The sequence below is a fragment of the Typha angustifolia genome, chromosome 13, assembly GCF_048772165.1.
Source record: "Typha angustifolia cultivar Huaian chromosome 13, ASM4877216v1, whole genome shotgun sequence".
In the NCBI taxonomy this organism is placed as follows: domain Eukaryota; kingdom Viridiplantae; phylum Streptophyta; class Magnoliopsida; order Poales; family Typhaceae; genus Typha; species Typha angustifolia.
Window position 1 is genome coordinate 11,611,650 of NC_133251.1, and position 21,737 is coordinate 11,633,386.

At 35.0% G+C, this 21,737-nt stretch overlaps 2 protein-coding genes across 2 annotated transcripts; one reads left to right on the forward strand and one right to left on the reverse strand.

The window, feature by feature from the left end:
- Positions 1-9,248: 9,248 nt before the first annotated feature.
- Positions 9,249-11,024, forward strand: LOC140774556 (scarecrow-like protein 32). The gene has a single exon (XM_073117594.1). The coding sequence runs from the start codon at positions 9,660-9,662 to the stop codon at positions 11,022-11,024; it is 1,365 nt and encodes a 454-aa protein (XP_072973695.1). The 5' UTR covers positions 9,249-9,659.
- Positions 11,025-16,178: 5,154 nt separating this feature from the next.
- On the reverse strand, positions 16,179-19,328 carry LOC140773792 (small ribosomal subunit protein uS14z/uS14y/uS14x-like). The gene is made up of 3 exons (XM_073116536.1): positions 19,168-19,328; positions 18,617-18,716; positions 16,179-16,475 (listed from the first exon to the last, which is right to left on the reverse strand). The coding sequence occupies exons 1-3, from the start codon at positions 19,227-19,229 to the stop codon at positions 16,467-16,469; spliced, it is 171 nt and encodes a 56-aa protein (XP_072972637.1). The 5' UTR covers positions 19,230-19,328; the 3' UTR covers positions 16,179-16,466.
- Between the last annotated feature and the right edge of the window lie 2,409 nt (positions 19,329-21,737).

Below are 21,737 nucleotides of genomic sequence, written 5' to 3' on the forward strand. Positions count from 1 at the left end.
GGTGCTGTAGAGTAATGCATTTTTATACATATCATTCTGACGTACAATAGTAATTTTAATCTCAATAACAGGTTCTAATCGCATGAGATTTAGTAGATAGTAAATATAAAGAAAAATAGGGGTTAATTTAGAGATGCTTGGTTTTCTATAGTATATAGTTATTTATTATGCATGAGCGAAGCCGCAACACCACGTAACAGGACCTTCCAAGTTACTAACGACGGATCGAGTTATGAGCAAGACGATTTTTGTGTCAACGCAGTCAGTTAAAGTTCGAGATGAGAAGAGGCAGATGGAGGTGGAATGGCCTTCGGAAATATTAATTAACCCATGAAACCACCATGCATATATATTCGTTGACCAGCTATTCGCCACATGCATATATATGTATATAATTTCCGGCTGTAAGGAATAGACCGCCGACCTGGAGTTTTCTGTTCGTTTCCTTCATCCCCCCCCCCCCCCCCCCCCCCCCCCCCCCTCCTTCCCCTTAATTTAAAGAGTATCCATATGTCCATGTCGTCATCTCTTCCTCATGCTTGCTTGGAAGTTAGGACTTCTGCTCTGGGATGACATCAACATCTTCTTGTTGTCTGATTTCGTTGCTTTCCAATGCAACCAACTGTTCATTCTTTTTTTTTAATTTATGTAATAACAAAATAACTCCAGGATATATAGCCTTTTGTTTGATTAGAGGCTAATTCTTAAATTTGATTAGTTAGTTTTATTTTTTAGTCTTAAGTTTTTTAAAAATAAATTTGATTAGATATGTTAGATGTTTAGTGTTGACAACTGTGTACAAAATATTCTAAGTATTTTTATATATACACATGAGCATTTATATAAGTTTTGAAAGTATTTAAATTGAAGAATTTTAAGATCAAAGGAGAATAGTTTCTATGTTCGCACTATGTTCTTATCGCTTTCGAACGCGGTGTTCGAATGTGCAATCAGGAGCTCACAAATACAGAGAATGCATTAAGATCATTCGAACGTATGCATAGGAGTTCACAGACACAAAGAACACGTGCACAGGTGTTCACATATATAGAGAACACGTTCAGGCCATTCGAACAAGTGCATAGGCATTCGCAAATACAGAGAACGTCTTTTTGTCGTTCTAACGCAGTCAAGGGCCGTTTGAATGCAACGTGCATACATTTACAGCACGTTTACACATATAGAGGAGTGTATCTGCACATTCGAACTCAACTAGTGAAAATCAAGTCATCGCGTTTGAACGCACTTGGGCTTGTTCCAATGCATCTGAGAACAAGTTAGCCCATTCAAACACACCCGAGCTGCATTCGAACGCACTTGCGGAATATGCAAATTCTGGATTTATATGAGTTTTAATATGACTTGGATTTGGTCTTATCTTAATAATATATATAAGCATTGTGATGCCCTAACTCTAAGGTTGTTGGTAAATGCTTTTAAAAGAGAATTCTTGAGATTACATCGTTCTTTTACCAATAAGGTCCGTCTCTTCTACATCGCATCAAACTTTCGTCTTACAGATCATCTAAATGAATGATTAATCTTAAGCGCTACTGAGATTGGAGATCAATCACAGGAAGCAATGAATCGTGGGTTAAGCAAGATTGAGAGAAACAAAATCATAGAAATTGACGAGTTGTTTTATAAGTCAGTCTTGTAACTTTATAATTTTACTAATTGGTTTTGATCCGAGTTTGGATCCGTGGTTTTTTTTTTTTCCATTTAGGTTTTTCCACGTTAAAATCTTGATGTTCGTCTTTGTTTTTATTTTTAATATTTATTCCGCATTTATTTAAGCAAAGGGGTGATATCGTTGTGTAGAATTTAGATACATACGTGTGTCTAAATTTTTTCAAAATATAAAAAAAGATATTTAATTATTGAACCATTTTAGGAGTCCCTAAACTAGTTCTATTTTAGAAAATATGGCCATATAGGCTTAAACGCGCTCTCTATATTGTTATTAATAAAATTCAAGATCGAAACTACTCACATAATATTAACCTCAAACTTTGGAAGCTATATTTACTCAAACCCTAGCCATTCTCATCTCTTCTCCACCACTCCAGCATAAAAAACGAAGAAGCATCACCAAATTAATATAAGCAAAGTAACTCCAAATGTACCAAATAGTGCAACAAGTCTTCAATATAGCTACACTCATACATGGACAATAAAACTAATCCTATTTATAATAAAAAAATTAAACTGAAATATAACTAAACCTTACTTGCTCCTCAATAATCTCGATGTTGTATACTAATTTAAAAAATATATGATATAAAAACGACAAGCATAAAACTCAATAAATATACTCTAAAGATACTATCATAAAAATGTAACAATATATGTTATGCTCAAATAATAGTAATATATTCAGCTTGGAGATACAATAACAATGGTTGACAATTTAGTAACAAAAAGCAAAATCATGAGTCACATCACATACTCTCCTAGAATCTCAAAAATAATTACTTAACTTCACATGTCAAGGAGGGATAGATATCTATTTGTGTATACTTGGCAATACTACACGATCTGTAGTCTATGATTATCAAATTGATGACCCTAGATTGTAAGGTTCTACTCATCTTACTCGTCATTGCTAACTAGGGTGAAGAAGGCTTGTATATGAATTGGATAGTGCTAAACTCACATTTGGATTTCTAATTTTGCTCCGAATACAAATATTAGATAGGTAGCAAAATTTAAAATAATATTCTACTTAAGCTGATAGAGATATTTATCGAATATAGATAAGATATTAAATGGATATGAATAAGAATTGAATCTTAATCGAATACACAAACTAGATAAAAAAAATTAAATCTTAATCAAATACAAATACAAAATAAAGTTACTATTAGAATCTATGCATAAATAGGAAAATTCACCAAATCGGCTAATAAACTCATAAAATCTGCACATCTATTGCATACTTCTAGGAGATGCATACTTGGGGTTCTGTCTTGAATCTGTGATGAACACAAGTATAAGTTGCAATTTCAATGATATTATATAAAATATGAAAAACATCAAAGAAACTTCCCACACATAATATACAACCTGTTCTGATGAAGAAGCAAATGTTGAACCAGGCAGACAATGGAACGCCCTAGCTCTTGGGATTCAGGTCGCATCCACTGCACTGAAAAATATATTGTCATTATCTAAGAAACAAAACATAAGCAAGAAATGAATTACATACAGGAAGCCCAAAAGTGCCTGAAACATTCTATTTAGTCGCTCGTCTCTAATGTTTCCATGGCCATACAAGGCTATTGATATTGTACCTTATAAATTTAGCCTTGTTTAATTTGACACTAAACCTCAAATTCGATTTGTTAATCTTATTTTTTAATTTTAATATTTTAGAAAGTAAATATAATTAAATATAAAAAATAAATAAAAATTTAGCTATCAAACTAATTTAGGATCTCTGAATTAGTTCAGGGATCCCAAAAGTCAAGCAATCTCAGCGTACATAGGTTTTCATGTCACACTAATGCTTTGATGCAAATAAATGCACTCACCTTTTTACAAGTATAGGATATAGTGTTATTTGAGCAACACCAGAACCCACCGTGGACCATCTTCCCAAAGTAATTAACAAGATTGCATGCCGAAAGGACATCAATGGCAGAAAGATTATCCTGCACAGAATTATCGATAAGGAATAAGGAACTAAAAATCGCAATTCGAGCTGATTGTAAGAAGGCGAATATACATATTAAGTGGTCCTCTTTTCATTTCAAATATTACTACTCTTAGTTCGTTTTGAGTCGGTCATCCCGAAGGTTGGAAGATTAGTCTAAAAGCTGATTTATATACGACTCCAATGATCTACTCTCTCCAAATTAGGCTAAGAAATGACTTTAATTTCAGAGGAGCATATATGTATATAACTATGTACGCACGCATATATATATATAACAGTATAACATACTGTTCTACCAAAGTGTTAGGTAGAAATCTAAGTACTTCAAAGAAAAAAAAAAAAGCCAAAGGAAATAATCATGTTCAAGAGTCTAAGGGACGGATGGTTTTAGAAGCACCACTTGTATTGATAGAGATAATAAACACGGTTTGGAAGGTACTCGTGTCGAAAGGATCGGATCAGAATCACTATACTATACACATAATAGCCTAGGTAGCAGAGATTGAGGCGGAGTGATATCCGCTGACAATGGTGGTGATTAGAGAGTTCTATACTCATATTCAAATCTAAATCCGAATACTTTAACGAATTAATAAACTACGACCCGTATCCGAATTCAAGCTAGATATATTATTTAACATGTATCCAATTCGACTCAGGTTGAATAGTGGGTCAAATTAAATCCAATCCGTTTTCACTATATATTGTTTGGCACTATTCCACCTCATAATTATTATTTTTTACTATCATCCGATATCAAATATCCACACATGAAAGCCGTTTCAAATCAATATATGTACTATACATACACTCCGACTCTAATCTTATTTAAGTAAAAAAATACTATTAAGAAAGGATTTATCTACTTAGCAATATATACAAGTGGTGCAGTGTCTAATATCACATATGACATGCCCAACATATTTAAATTGCATACAATGTATAAACTTCATCTTCAATCCGAATGACCTAATATAACTCAAATAATAAAAGATGCATGAGTATATGCATGTCTTAGTATATTTATAATATCAAAATGCTATTATTATTATTATCATAATATATCTAAAGTATATCCAGTAAGCTACTCAAATATTTAGCTTCTCTTTTTTCTCGAGATTCTCCTCGTACGGTAACGAAAAGATTGCGGACGGGAGGTTCGACGGGGTCTGGGGTCCGGTGGTTCTCTGGCTACGAGGTCAGCTCAACAAACTCCTTCTCCTTGCAGAAGAAAAGAGAAAAATTGGAGCAGGTGGACGAGAGAGAGAGAGAGAGAGAGAGAGAGAGAGAGAGAGAGAGAGAGAGAGAGAGAGTTAAAATGAATTTAAGGGATCTAGTGTTTTGGGTTCATATACCTTTTCCACATTATGCTGGAAAAATCTCAACGCGCCTCGTAATGGTTACAAGGGAGGGGAAAGGAACAGTAGGGCACATGCTAGGCTCGTGCTCCAGATTTTCTTTTTTCTTTTCAACTGTTACATTTAAATTGATAATTTACAGAAAAGTGCTTAGAAGGACGGCTAAGAAGAGAATAAGGAAAATTATATTTTACCTCCTATTATTAGGTTTAAATTTAACTCACTCTTTATAGCTTTATTTGTGTTATGGTTATATTCAAACTGAAATCATTATTTGTCAAAGTTATAAATAACTGGATAAATTTTCTATGCATCTAACATGATACCAATTGAATTTTATATAATAAAGATATAAAAAATATTATATATATATATATATATATTTGTAATCTAAATAATAATTTAGATGTGTTGAAAACTTATTAAATTATCCGCAACTCTGTCTAATGAGTATCTTCAAATTTGACTTATAAATTAATAATTAAAAAATAGTACTTTTTTAATTTAAATATAATTATAAGGAGGTAAAATGACACGAATAAAATCACATGGCATAAAATATATTTCCCTAAGAAAATATAGAATACTAGACACATTAAGTGGGATAAATACATATAGTGACAAATTTAATTATTGTTAACTCAAAACTCCAAATATGATAATGAAAGAATTTAAAATCATCTGTTAGAAAATCACAACTATCACATTGCAGAGCTATATTACTATTAATGAAATTAAAACATGCTTGATTAGCGAGGAGGTTAATGGTGAATTGAGATGAGACTAATCACCTATAAATCACATATAAATTCCCCCTATCAGCGAAAAAGCAACTATTGCAATTATCATTTCCTATTTTCCTCTGATCGAATTGAAATAGTCTATATATTCTCACTTAGCAATCGTTGAAGGGACTATGCAGACCGGTGATGCATGGAATAAAATTCTGAATGGTACCTTAGAGGGAGTATACGCAATTGATGCTGCGCATAGAATGTCATATTGTATGCTGATTATTATACAAATAAGACTAACATTAAAACCGAAATTAAAAGAAATAAAAGAAGAAAAAGAACATATCTTTGTTTCTTGTTGGTTTATTCTTGGCATTTTCACAAACGCAGTTCCTCCTGCTTACCAAATACACTATTCAAACTTCAATCAAGGAAAAATTCCACTCTTCCTTCTCTCCAAAACTCCAACTATCACAGTCCTCTCCCACATTGGACTGGAGACTCATACGCCTAAACAATGATTGGGCAGCCATTCTGAACTAGCAAGAACCCCTAAAGATAGAAGAATCTTTAACAAAAGTTCCTGCCCTTTTTGAACAGCTCGACATCCAAAGTTAGTGTCCTCATCCCTTTGTCTTCCTCATCTGTTGGGCATTTGGGTATATGCACTCACTCTAAAGTGGAGCTTAACCTTGTCTCTAAGTTTAGGACATGGCACCTCGAGCACATGCTCACATTCCTTGCTTTCAAGCCTAACAGCTTGTCTCTTGTTATGTCTTCTTAAAATATAGCAGGGATTGCAGTGGAGAAAAGAGCATTCCCCTTGAGAAAGTTGAAATCTTTTAAGCTAGCTACTTGTCCTCTTTTTCCTCAATAAAATAAGAAACGAAAAGGAAAAAAAAAAGGAGCAGCTACTTGTCCTCTAGCCTTTGTACCTTAAGCTTACGAATCCAATTCAGTACTCTTATTATGGAATTAATATAGCTATCATGCTTGGCTTATCTTGTTCTCCCTATATGCTTTTCACCAGATTCTTCCAATGCTATATTCTTCGGTCTCTATGTTCTCCACTGAGTCATGTATATATTTTTGCGTTAAATAACGAAGTTGGTCAGCTTTCCATGCAAAGGGCTGCTAAGTTGTTGTGGTTCCAGCTTAAATTTTATAATAAGATCACTTAAAACCAAGTAGAAGACAGAGGGTATCAACTTTTCTTTGGAAAGATAAACCCAAGAGATAAGAATGTTAACAAGCTGTTGTTGTTGTTCTCATGTGATGCAAGTGGGAGAAATATTGCATCATCTCATAAATCCTTCTTCCCTCCTTAATTACGAGATATTAGTCAAGAAGATTACTCTGGGTCCATCGTTTAACTAGGGCACGTGTCAGCGAATTTGTGGCTTTTGAAATGCAGATTGTATGAGAAGTAGTGGTTCATGTATGAAATCTGAAGCTATGTGGTGTGCTATCTAGCAGTGTTAACTAAGCTGAGCTTGATGGAGCCATGCCCGTTCAAATTAACTTAAAATTAATTTGAACCAAGTTATATAATCAAGTTTCATTTATTTTCTTTTAATTAGAGTCTTAATTCTAAGTCTATTTTGAGTCGAGCTAGAGCAAGAATAAGCCATTTGATATGCAAAAGTCAAACATATTAAGTGAAGCTTAATTTTAGTTTGATGCAAGCTTGATTAAATCAATAATGAATTAAATTAGCTTGATTACAAGAATAGACATAGATCTTTTCATCTTTTGCTTCAACAGCTCTAAACTTCACATATTTATATTTTGAGTCTTGTCAAGTTGATCCTGACCGAGTCTATCAAGCCTGATTTAAAATTAGTTTCCAGTCTAAATTAATAAATAAAACTTGGCTTATATACCATTAGGGTACCATCGATCCGAGAGAGATGAAATAGATATTAGGTCCCTAAAATAGATCAATTTTTCCCAACTAGTTATTGAAGGCATTCATACTTCATGAATTTTCATACATATATATATATATATATACGTGGTTGCAAATACTCAAACTGATCAAGTGGACCACACGAGGAAGAGAACAAATACAATAGTGTGAGAATTATTAGAGATAGCGTGGGAGTACACCAAGATCATAACTTGCTTTAAGAAAGGAGTCCTTTTCGACACCAACAGAAAGATCCACTGAATCATCTCACGTGCTGCAAATTAAACATTATATACGCTCTGCATGCATGCCCTTCTCATGTGATGATACCCAACAACGCTACGTCATCGCACAATCAAATTGCCAGTCCTGTGTTCATTTGTACTACGATATCAAGATAGCTATTTAATCTCTTGCCACATATACAAGCTTGTTAATTTTTCCCTCAAGGAGAGAGAGGGAGAGAGAGGGAGAGAGAGTTTGTTGTCCCAAAATTATTATATTCTTTGACATACTTTTTAAATAGGACTGGCTTTATGATCTGGTTCCTAGTCTTTGTTTAGTAATTAAGAGCTCATCTGTTAATTTATTTGGTTATTAATTTAGTGGAATTGAGTTCCCTGGTTTATTTTTTCATGATCTGCACTATACTTTATAAAAGGTAATCAATATGTGATATTATATAACTAACTAACTTGATCGATCAAATACTTATGTGTAGGAGAGAGCTTCCAAATTGTCAACTGTGAGTTGTACATCAAAGACATGCTTTAGTAGAATTTAGTTACAACGAAGTCCAATCACTGGCACAAATAACAAATGGTTGAGGTTTAAATTCCTAAGAGGATGAATTGCTCGCTCTCTATATAAAAAATAGGGTTTAGCTACAATGAAGCTTAATAATGGAGAGCTTGACCACTTGTCATATATTATAATCCATCATTACAACACCTTAATTGAGCACTCTGGATATTTTTAGGCCGTAAATATAAGACTATCATTAGAACTTAGACAATTCGGAGAATGTGTGGGAACGATCCAAAGTGTTGCCATCGACTCTAGCAAAAAAATAGAATTAATGTCGTCGTCCAATTACCAAGCCTTGTCTTCTCTTTCCTTTTAGATCTATGAGAGGGACAAATAATAATAATATTTTTTTTCTTTTTCTTTTTCTTTGGATAACACTATAGATAGATAAAGCATCCTTTCAAATATATTATCTAATATGAAAACCACGATTGGTGCGTATATAGAAATTTTCAATGTTGTGGACAATGTTAAGAGTAGGAGAAAGCATTAATTGTCCAAAAGAACTCTACAAACATTATAGATGTAGCATCATCTTATATAGTCGTATTTGTATATAGAAGTGTTTGTAAGCATATATAGCATTTAATGGACTCAACTGAAACTGACCAAATGATTTCGCCATGATATGATTATATATATATATATATATATAGCCCGTGAGTCTCTCTCTCTCTCTCTCTCTCTCTCTCTCTCTCTCTCATATTAGATTATGACGAAGGGCCAACTCCCATGTACTGACAACCCTATTGCCGGTCATCTCACGTGCCCCCAAAACCCAACTCAACGAAAGCTTCTCTGCAACTTCTCTTCCTCTCCCACCACTCTCGATCTCTACTCCTCCATCCCATGATTTGCTAATTAATTCCCTTTCTTCTATCAAATATATAACCTTGTAGATCTATTTTAATTCACCTTTTTTGTTCTTCTTTTTTTTTGTATCTCTTGGAAAATGGAGTATCGATACCCCTATTGTTATTTAGTTAATTCTACTGAAACGTTCTTGTACGCAGTTGGAAGCAAGAACAAGTGTTCTGAAATGCACGTCCCTCTATATATGCTTTATACAAGCACCAAATCCACATCTCAACAGTTAACCTTGTACTAGTCTCACCGTTCTCTCTCTCTCTCTCTCTCTCTCTCTACTCTCTCTCTCTCTCTCTCTCTCTCTCTCTCTCTCTCTCTTCTCCCACATGATGCAATACAACACCCACAGTCTTGCACCAAATCCACCCCCGCCTCCTCTCCTTTCCAACAACCTTGCACTAGACCACCTAGGCGTACCGAGGCCGTGGCCGGGCGGCGGGTTCTCGCTCTCCGCCAAATCCCTCGGTAGCTTCACCACCGCCGGCTGCATGGAGCAGCTCCTCGTGCACTGCGCCAACGCCGTCGAGGCCAACGACGCCACGCTGGCGCAGCAGATCCTGTGGGTCCTCAACAACATCGCGCCGCCGGATGGGGACTCCAACCAACGCCTCGCCTCCGCCTTCCTCCGCGCCCTCATCGCCCGCGCCTCGAAGACCGGCTCCTGCACGATCCTCGCCGCCGCCATAAACATCGCCCACGCCGAGGCTTCGACAACCTCCCTCCACGCCTTCTCCGCCGTCGAATTAGCCGGCTTCATCGACCTCACGCCGTGGCATCGGTTCGGGTACTCAGCGGCCAACGCCGCCATCTTGGAAGCCGTGGAAGGATACCCTATCGTCCATATCGTCGACATTAGCACTACTCACTGCATGCAAATCCCTACACTTATCGACGCACTAGCCAATCGCCCCGAAGGCCCACCGATCGTAAGACTCACCATCCCACATCTTAACACCACGAGCGCACCGCCGCCTATGCTCGATATGTCATACGAGGAACTGGGCTCGAGGCTGGTCAACTTCGCACGTTCAAGAAACGTAGCGATGGAATTTAGACCAATCCCTTCCAATCCCTCCGACGCATTCGATTCTCTAATCGAGCAGCTACGAATCCAGCGACTAATCAGCGAAGGCGAAGCCCTAGTGGTGAACTGCCACATGATGCTGCATTACATCCCGGACGAGACCGCTGCCGCCGCGTCGAACATCGGCATTTCGCAAGAAGTGCTATCTCTACGCTCCTTGTTCATCAAAGCACTGCGAAGCCTCGAGCCGACTTTGGTGACCGTCGTGGACGAGGACGCTGACTTCACCGCGTACGACGTGGTCGAAAGGCTGCGGTCGGCGTTCAACTACCTGTGGATTCCGTTCGACGCGGTGGACACGTTCCTGGCGAAGGGGAGCGAGCAGAGGAGATGGTACGAGGCCGGGATTTGTTGGAAGATTGAGAATGTGATTGCTTACGAAGGGTTGCAGAGAGTGGAAAGGCTGGAGAGGAAGGGGAGGTGGCTTCAGAGGATGAGAGGAGCGGGCTTTCGAGGTGTCAGATTTGGGGAGGAGGCCATCGGGGAGGTGAAGGGGATGCTCGACGAGCATGCGGCGGGGTGGGGGATGAAGAGGGAGGAGGAGGATTTGGTGCTCACGTGGAAGGGGCACAATGTGGTCTTTGCTACGGCTTGGGTGCCTTCATGAGCTAGCTAGCTTTATCAGCATTGCATGGCACTTATATATGCTAATGTAAGTAGTAATCATTAATTTTCCATCTCTTCATTTATTTGTTATGTTTCAATTAGTTTGGTGCAAATGATCATTAGTTATATCCTTTCCTTAGCTTAGCTTACCTTAGTAGCAAACTTAACTCTCTATCTATCTATCTATCTATCTATCTATCTATCTATCTATCTATCTATATAATTACAGTATTTCTTGTTTTATTACTTGCATGTCATTGCTCTAATCTAATGTCTGGAGAGCTTAATAAGTGGTGAGCATTCATGCATGTTGTCAGTTTAGGATGAAATAGTTAAAAGACATACTATAAGGAATAATCAGTTAGTTCATATTCGGCTCAGCTGACATCCCCATGGATATGGTTATCACCACAAGTATTTCTTTCTCGCCGCATAACAGTACTAATACATTATACACATATTATATAAATGAATATATATAGAACATACTAAAATGAAGGATTATAAATCCATTAGAAGTATTGGGAGGAAATAGAAGCACAACGAGGGATAAGGGTATCCAAAATTTTTTGGACTATATTAAAAAAGACCATATAGAGACGTATTACTTTAGGAGTTGTACAAGCTCGATCCATGAGAAATTAGCTAGAGGGGAACCGAAGAAATACTCTTAATTAACGTTAAAGTATTTTCATTTACATTTTGTTGTGATTTACTACACTCTTGTTCTAATTCCACTTGTTGTGATTTATTACACCTTAGTTTTAATACTACATGTTATGTATAGTCTAACACTAATCATCGAAACTGGCCCCGCACTCAATGTGCGCAATTTGATTTGTCAAACATTAAAAGAGAATAAAATAATAATTGTAAACTCAGATACAATGATATATGTAAAAAAAACTTCTCAATGGAAAAAAATTATGACGACATAATAAATTAACTATGCAATATACATAATACATAAAATCTGAAATATCTTAGATAACTTAATCTAAGAAATATATATACATATATATAACCAGCTAGTACGTACAAAATTTATTCGAGATTTATTAGCTCTCTATAAGCCTTTGATAGAGTAATTCACTAGCACTCTCGTGCTAATTTTGCATTGCCCACATGTCCTACACATTCTGTACAGCTGCGTGGCTTTGCATTATTACATATTCATCGTAGACTCCAAGTGCAATCATCGCAAGCGATTAGGTCCTTTATAGGACAACACACTAGTGCGCTCATTTTGCATAGCCCCTATATCCCACACACTCCACACTTTTGTGTAACTCTTTATGTATTATTAAACATCCATCAAACTTCTAGTGCACCCACAACAAGCCATTGTTCGACATCAGAAATAGTAGCCTTCTATGCCATTATATAAGCATTTAAAGCCTATCATTCCCCTAGTTAAATTAGAATATACTCTTAATTTCATTAGGAGACCTCTCGCAATCTCCTAATTTAACCAAAAAATCTCTTATCATCTCCTACTTTATTAAGAAAACTAAAGATATTATTGAACTAGTATTACTAGTTAAGACTCCTCGTTAGAAGATCTAATCTAATAATTCTCCCTTTTGACTCATGATTACTCTCATTTGCTCGATGATCTCTTACTTAATCAACTTCACTGTCATGTCACTCTGCCTACTCTAACTTTCATTGTACATCACTTAATGAATTATCTTTACCACACTTAATGAATTATCTTTTACTTGATAGCATCATCTCTTTCTATTTGGTCTCTTTGCAATCATCATTTGATTTCGGTTTCGACTCTAATTTACTATTCTCACCGAGCATTGTGATCCAATTTTTCTTTTGATTACTTCACAAATCTCATCTATGCTTTAATTATTTTTCATAAATCATTACGAACCTACTCATCAACCTATTCCACCAAATTTATACGCCCTTGTTATAAACCAATACACTTGTTGCCTTTTTATAGAGAAAAAAAAGGTAAGGAAAAACTATATAATAGTTGGATTTTTTATATAAGCATGAGAACCAAGTTTGAACACCAATCTTGTGTATTCGAGCTCAACCTCATTACTATGACTCCTATAAAAGAATATGCATCTCCATAAGAGCTATTAAATTGGCTACACCAAGCCACCTCCTAAAGCATTTTATGATTGTCAAATCATCGACTTTAATACCATTTATTGTAATTAGTGCAACCTTACTCTTATACCACTTGTTAAGACTCACCACACCTTTAATACCACTTATTGTATATAGCTAGGATCAAAAGTGTTATTACACTTCGTGTGTGATTTGATTTTGCCAAACACAAAAAAAGAATAAAAAATCACAATAAAAATAGTGTGGCATCCTTTTTACCTCCATATCTTCTCTTTTGTGATGATTTAATATTCTTAATCATAAAAAGGGTTGGAAAGTATAATTACTTTTTTTTTTAGAAAAAAAAATTTCATGTTGACATAAATTTGCCAAAGCATTCTTATATCGTGACATAAGTATAGCTCATTTAGGGTCGCTTGAATGATTTTTGGATGAGAAGACATAGAGATTTAGTATGGTCTTCTATTAAACCCTTTAAATGCCTGACTAAGAAGTGCAACTCTCACTATAAAATGAACATTATAAAATGTAATTCACTATTTTAATTAGTATCAAGAGTCAACATTAATATAAAGTCTAAATCAAATAGAAGTATAAGAGATATAATTTGTAGGAACCTAAGAGTCATGAAGTCTATGAGTCAAGAATTTCATTACTTTATCCATTATAATAGTTTAAAGGTTATTAGTGTTCATATGAATGGGCACAAATATGTCAATAGAAAGGCATATCATCATGTATTTATAAGTAAGAAGAAAATTGAAAAGTAAAAAATTAGTATTGTATTTGTGTCTTGGTTTAATGTCTCCATAGCTCTTGAGGATCTCCACTCTCCATTGTCCGTGCTACATCTTCATTGTTGTCACTTGGATGTTGGGTTCTTTTTGTTCTTATCAAAGTCGTGTTGTCTTAATATGATTTGTGGTTCTAAGAGATGAGATATATATACATATTATTCTATTTTTTATAAAATTGATGATTATTACTTTTATTATAGTACAAGAGCAGAAGAATACACATTATTACAAGAATGATGAACCAAAAATAAACATGCTACATGGGCAATTTACATTATTACTGTGACATATTTACTTTACTTTATAGCATACAAAATTATAAATTTACTTGTATCTTTAGAGAAGCTAATCGAGCAACAGATTGGTTGGCTAATTGGGATAGAAACGTAGGATATAGGTGCACATGGGATGGGGGCTTTCCCTTTGATTTATTGCAGCTCTTGGTCTTCTAGTGAAGCTTTTTATACCCATGGTGGCTAATTTATAAATTATTTTTCTTCAAAAAAATTGCTAATTCAAGTTGCGTGGAATTGACTTTTTCTCTCTATTTTTTTTAAAATAGAGAACTTATTTTTCTTTAGCTTGACAAGTTATCCAAGGTGAATAGTATGTTTAGTAAAGCATAGATAACTTACATACCAAATAGCAAATATACAAAATAAGAGCAAATTAAACAATCGACAAAATTATATTAAGCCCTCAATATTATTTCTAGCTTGAGCTCAAGTTGCTCTTATGTTACTAAACCCCTATACATGCTGAGTTGAATTGGAGAGCTCTCTCGTCAATTATATATCCGCAACTTTAGTTATGATAATTCCAACTTCCAAACATAATGCATCTAATATTGTCTATATTTTATGTTGCAGACTTTTTTTATATTTATTATACATAAATTATGATAACATTTTGCTTATTTTGCCTCTAAAGATATGCTATTTAAAGTCCAATCTTATAAGTAGTTGCAAGAAAGAATTGTGCTAAATGAGTTAGATAGCCCATGGTTGCTCATTGAGGATTGGCATAGTTTCCAATCTTAATGAGCTCTATAGCGGGTTTACCTAAAAAGACCCCGTAGTTATAGTATTGATAGTTTTAGGCTTCTTAATTTTCGAATAACAAATTTATACTCTTTCACTTATTTAACTCTCTGTGAAGTTGTACATTTAGATGCATATCTTGGCAAAATAAAAACATAGAATTTATATATAATGTGAATTATTTTTAACTAAATGTAGATGCATATCTTAATAAAATTGAAAATATATTTTTTGCATATTTTTTATGTATAATTTTAAAACACGGTAGTTTTTTTTTACTTTATTAGAACTAAATAGGTAAAAAAGATCAGAAAGTGTAATTAAAAAATTAGGAAGCATAAAATGGTCAATACCATAATTAAATAAATTTTTATGCAAATTGCGCTCACTATAACCTATATTACGAACTAGATTTAGACCGAGATAGACGTAAGAAAATTATAAAAATTTAAGTGGCGGTAGCCTCACAAGATAGGATTTTAATGGCTTTGATTTCATATCAATCGAATATTTAGATGAAAAGATATAATTAAAATAGTAGAACAAAATCAAAACGATAAATATTTAATATTGCGACCATCATTAGAACCAAGGGTAGTGATAGATGGCTATAAGATAGAGTGGCTCGTAGACGTGATGGTGGCTATGAGTTAAAGATAGAATTAAAGCTTCTAACTTAGATCTATTCCTAGAAAAATAAATGGTTACAATTAACTTACTCTTACTTCTAGATTATCTTATTCTTACTCCTAAGATAACCTCAAAATTCAAATAATTTCTTAATGCTTTGATGATTAAACAAAGTAGCCTATCCCCTCTATAAGCCCAAATTTACTCAGACTTAGTCTTAAAAATTTACGTGACTTAAACTATGATAACAAGACTTACATAAGAAATAAATATAAATTAATTAAAAGATAAATAAGCTTGATCAAGCCCATTATCTTCATGATTCAATCTGATCAGACATAGATCATATCAGCCTAAAAAGTTCTGATATATATATATAAGAATTGTGCAACGTGAAGCCAATAGACTATAGCTATGTAGTTTTAAGACCTACATGCACCATAAGAAGATGGTTCCATGACCATGACCATGCAGAGGTCTTTGACAATTGGATGCATGCCCAGAGACCAAAAAGAGAACAAACGATAAGTATGAGCAATCAAAATATGTACCACATCCTCGGTAGCTTGCTTGGATGTAACATAGATCAATTGGTAAAGGAAAACCACCACATTTGCTCCATTTGAACCCACAGTTCTAGATTACAGTTAAATTTAACCTGACATACGTCAAGTTACAAAATTAAAGCATCATTAAAATTGTTCAAAGAGGAATTCATGATTTTTGACAAGCACATCGCACCAGTATAAATGAACCAACTACAAGAATACTTGGGGAATGTTAACCCTACGACAAAACTAAATGGCAAATAGGTTTTCATGACAGATGATGAGCTTCAATTCCTTCATGAATGGAGCCAATACTCCAACAGAAGTAATGTCCTCAGCGGTACTGCAAAAAAGAAGATAAGTTAGTACATAAATGCTCGTATTTGAAAATTATCTTCCTACTCAAATTAGCTCATCTTTCATAAAATAGAGGGAAATAACAAAATAAATACTCCAAAGAACAAAATATGATCTAAATTAGTGCCTCTTGTCAAAATCAAGTATGCAATTTTCAGCATTTACGGATTTGGGATGCTCATGGTGGCTACAGCATACCTATGCCTCCAGTCAATATTCTTTTTAATAATGAAAAAGACTATCTAACTTCTTCATCCCTTCTTACAAGACATGGGGAAAAAGGAAGAAAGATATCATGACTCTCCTTTTCAAATTAACTTCCAAGTACTCTCAATGGCTGGTACACATTATAGTAGACATTTACTCCCAATCATTGCATACTGAAAAAATAAATACCCTAGGCATGACTTTACTAACATTTACTTATTATGTTAAAAATGCAGAATAAGAAAGAATAAGTAAGCAATTGTAGACACAAACGATTTCACGTGGAAAAAACTCAAACTAGGTAAAATCTACAGATCCAAATGCAGAACAAAAGCAATCACTTATAAAAACATTGTAGTTTACAATATGAACTTGCAGCCATCCGTACTTACTCTTTAGATCTCATGATTCTCTGCGTTCCATGATAAATTTCTAATATCAGGGACCCTCGAAATTGATTCACCATCTCCGTAACCCTCAAGACAAAGTTCTCCACAATGTAGAAAACAAGCGATGTGAAGGATGAAGACCTTGAAATGCTCCATCTAAAGCCGATGATGTTCTTTTAAAACTCTCTCCAAGATGGTGATAGACAGCTCCTAAGGTTGTCTCCTTACCCTTTAAATACCTCTTTACGATGAGGGAGAAGATTCTATAAATAGATTCCAAAATAACCCAACCTGTCAAAAATTCCCGAAGTTGTTCAAACGCAATAGATTGGTGTTTGATAGACCTAACTTAAAATCCCTTCTCTTCTTTTCCTATTGCAAATGCATTAGAACTTGGATGAGAACTTTTGAAGAACCAAGAAATCATGTCTACAATTTCGAACATCCTCAAGAGTGTTTGAACATAGTAACTTGAAAAATCTCTTGAAACGTGGAATCCTCCAACTAGATCTTCAAATCACTTGTATATATGCTCATTTTACATCATCGAGAAATTTAAACATAAGTAGACTATTTTGTACACATTTTCCTACCTAAATGAACCTTACACATAGCATCATCAATCACATTGGCAACCAAAGGATCGTACACTCAGTACCATAGGCAGCCAGATTTTCCCTTTGGCACCATAAAGCCACCATCAGCCACTCACTTAGCCTAATATCCTCATCATCCTTGAAGTCTTTTACATATTCATTTTCTTGGGCACTTCTACTTTTCTTTTTATTTTTCATATATTGCTCAGCTTCTCATTTTTAACCTTTCTACTTCTAATAGGCATTGGAATCGTCTTTGCAGACAAGCTAGCTTGACTCAGCTTAGTAAAAGCAAGCTGACTCAAATCGGAAATTAATAGGCTCATTCCAGCTCAAATGGAGCTTGAGCTAGGCTTGCATTCAACTCAAACTGAGCTGAGCCCAACCTAACTCACCCAAGCTGAAGTTGTTACATCCCTAGTAAGTCGCCACATAGCACAAGACTTTGTTGGTTTCACATTTGACCTAACATAGCATTGTTCCAATGGTATTTGGCTACTTTTTAGGAAGCTCTTCTTTTAGGAAACTTGACCAATGAGACTTGCTGAGCCAACCTAGTCACGCATCCAACCTTTTTTTTTTTGTTGGAAATTACAATAGAATGATAAAGAACAGAAAGAGGATTTATTACTCCAAGGAGTCAATTGGCAATCTTACTCTGGACTATCTAGTTTATAAAAGAAAGAAAACAAGAAGCTATATTAGTAGTTTACAAGAAGCACATCTGCGCTAAGAGTTTTTCAATTAACTATATAAATTTACTTAACAAACTATAAGGATCTGGCAATTATTCAAGATGCAATGCATAACATTTGAACCACTAAAACAGCATAATAAAATAGGATTTAGTAACAAGAACTAAACATAATTCTCTTTACCAATCTAATAAGAAACATAACTAAGCTCACAGACAGATGAAAGTAATAATTGTTCACCTTGATAAAACCAATCTCCTTTGCGTTGCTGCGAAAGCACTGCCTGCAACACATGAGTCCGTACTTTCGGATCAGTGCGTGGGGGTTCCCACAAACTCGGCTGCCAAAAATAGAAAATTTAGATCAATAGGAATACTACAAAAGAACAAAACAAAGAATTGTTCCTGCAAATTTATTTCCGCTCCTCTAGCAGATTGGTAAGAAAATGTCAAGTTGGTCTAAATGATCTGCTGCCTCTCATACATACAGTGTTCTAACAATTCTTCCTGAAATGTTTATACTGCTCAAACATAATTTGACAAAATAATATGACACAAGAAATATTACCCGCCTAGAACTACTGCATACGAAATTCATCTACAATGCTATGTAAGCACGAAATATCAAAGGTCTGAGCTTTGGAACAATCCCACTCTATCAATTAGGCAGGCCCAGAAAATAAAAACTAGATCAACAATCTGGAGACGAATCTTGATCAAAATTATGACTTAAAAGCGTCAGGACCTTCCATGAGTAAAGAATTGGAGACGAACAAGATTGAAATCTCTTACCAAGTCCGAGATCCGGGGCCATAGTTCTTGGGGTGCGAGTTCCATACGTTGGAGTGCCCCATCTCTCTAGCCGCTGCCTATGAATCGCGATGAAACCCTAGCCGTGCATTTCGGAATATATAGTGGTTTATATAGCGTGCTCCAAAACCCTAGTTCTGACAAAGACGCAAAAGATTACACCCAAAACCCCAACTGGGTCGATCGACCGGTATATAGCCTAATGGGCCGACCTACGGGCTCGGCCCAGAGAGAGGGACATTTTATCCAACATGGACCCGAGGGATTTAAATAGATTTAGATTTTAATATAATTCGATTTAAGTTCGATCCGTTTAAGACCAATGTATACTTGTTTTATGATCTGATAAATTATTTTACTGAATAATTTTTTTGTCACCGGAATTACTTATTTATAATAAATTTCAGTATATAAAAACTCTATTCTTAAAAAAAAAAAGTAATTTTTTAATATATAGTTTAGCCTTCATCTTTTTATAATACTAATGATCGACTATATACTTCTCCAACAGCGCTGCACAAAGAATGTGGTAGGTGCTAAGGTGCATCTTTTGTTCGGATATATTGATCAACTAGAACTAATTCATTCCTAACCAGAAAACTTATAAGAAGTGCTTATTGTAATAAAAAAAAAGTTAATCTCTATCTACTCTACTCTATCGATATCTGGCATAGATATCCGTTAGTTAGGGTCACAAACAGGGCCGATTACCACTTGGGAGCCTTTTAAGTGTCGATTGAGTTCCTTGAGGAAGAATCCGTTGGAGAGGTTTTCCTCTCTCCCCTTCTCTTGGCGTTTCTTGCGATTTATTTCCACACGTTAGCTATAGGGTGGTTGAGTTGTGTGGGTTTCCTGATATGGAGGGTATGGATTGGTTTCACCACTTGCCTAAAGATTTGGAAAGCATGTAACTTTGACGATCTAGATTAATTCGTTCTATGATCTTCCTTTTTTTTTCCTTTGGCTTATTTTTAATTTTGGGTAATCAAAGGAGGGTAGGATTGTGGAAGCTACAATAAGAGGTGAGCATATGCGAGTACGAGGATGTGCATATGATGTGGGAGATGCTAAGTCGAATGGACACGTGGATCAGGAGGTCGCATCGAATAGCCAAGAAGTGGCACGTGTGGGCGGTGCTGATCGCTCCCTTCAACCTTTATCGAAGCTTCTACGCTTCTATATAGAAAATCTCTTGGTAGTTATTTTGGTCATTTGATTACTATTGTAGTTACCTATGGAAATGAGGATGAAAACAAATTATGTGTTATGATATTGATATCTACTCTATGTAACGATGAATGGCATAGTAGTTATTGGAAGCATCTTTTTTAGAATATTAATCTTTTTCTTGTTTCCTTCTTTGTTCTTGTGAGTGGATGATTGAATCAATTGTTAGCTACTTTAAACCGATGTTGATATATAGCAGTTCGATAATAATTTATCATGCGGTTTTACTTTAAATCACTTTTTAATAAAGTACGTGCTGATCTCAATCTTTCAATAATAATTTTTCTTCAATTGATTTGACGATCCACGTATGGCCAAGAAAGTACGCCCCTTTAACTACGAACCTTGATTTTTAAATATAATATTTATTAAAATATATTTAAGGCCTTATTATTTAAAATTATGTATTAAATATGTTATATATTCTTTTCTCTTCAAAAGTAAATCCTCACTCCGCCTCTTCTTTTGTATTTCGTTCTTAAATTAATGGCTCTACGCTTTCCTAACAACAAAGGGATGTCTAGTTATTTAAAAATTTATATTTATTTTCTTATCTCAACGGTCAATAGCAGTCGCCCCACGTTATAGTAGATAGTTTTATACCATACACGTAGTGGTATTCTCTCTCACATGAAAAGTACATTTCGAATGCTTCCACGTCAGCCATGAGGAAGATCGTTGGGAAGCCGAGAAGAATGTGAGGGAACGATAGGGGAAATTAAAGAGGGTTGGTCTCAATTTTAGTTGGAGACGAGACTTGTGAATATTTTATATTTAGATAGTTATAAGATCTTATATTTACATGTATTTCCTTCGTTTTAGTTTTGTCTGAATACACCTTAAATTGTGGTACTCTGATATCTAACGCATGGTTTTAGATTTCAATATAAAAATCAACATTTTGTATAATTATTATCATTTTGGAAAACACAATAATATTTTATATAAGGCTAGAATGCAAAAGATTCAAATTGAAAACCATGCAATACTATCCAAATTATCGTGGCATTTCTGAAATGTTAAAATTTATCATATTATGATCCTTGTGACATTCTGATTATAATTAAAACCACTAACCAATCAGCATATTAGTAGGGTAAAATTGATTTTATACCAATTGGGCCAATCCATCCTCGACAAGGACCTAGCTATTAGTCTAGGGTTCAAAGGTCTTACCTTTTTATATATCTTTGTTTTGCTACTTAGCCCTCCTCTCTTTAAATTAGTCAGTTTGCTAACTTGGTGAGTAGGGTCAAGGAAAAACTCAATGGGTGGAAGAGGGTCACCATGATGTCTCAAGTCGAATGTGTCACCATGATCTAGTC

Excerpts from the sequence above, each read along its gene's own strand:
- LOC140774556 (XM_073117594.1), top strand. The coding sequence starts at position 9,660 with ATGATGCAATACAACACCCACAGTCTTGCACCAAATCCACCCCCGCCT.
- LOC140773792 (XM_073116536.1), bottom strand. The coding sequence starts at position 19,229 with ATGGGGCACTCCAACGTATGGAACTCGCACCCCAAGAACTATGGCCCC. Across the intron at positions 18,717-19,167 it reads GGCCCCGGATCTCGGACTTG|CCGAGTTTGTGGGAACCCCC; the intron begins GTAAGAGATTTC and ends TATTTTTGGCAG.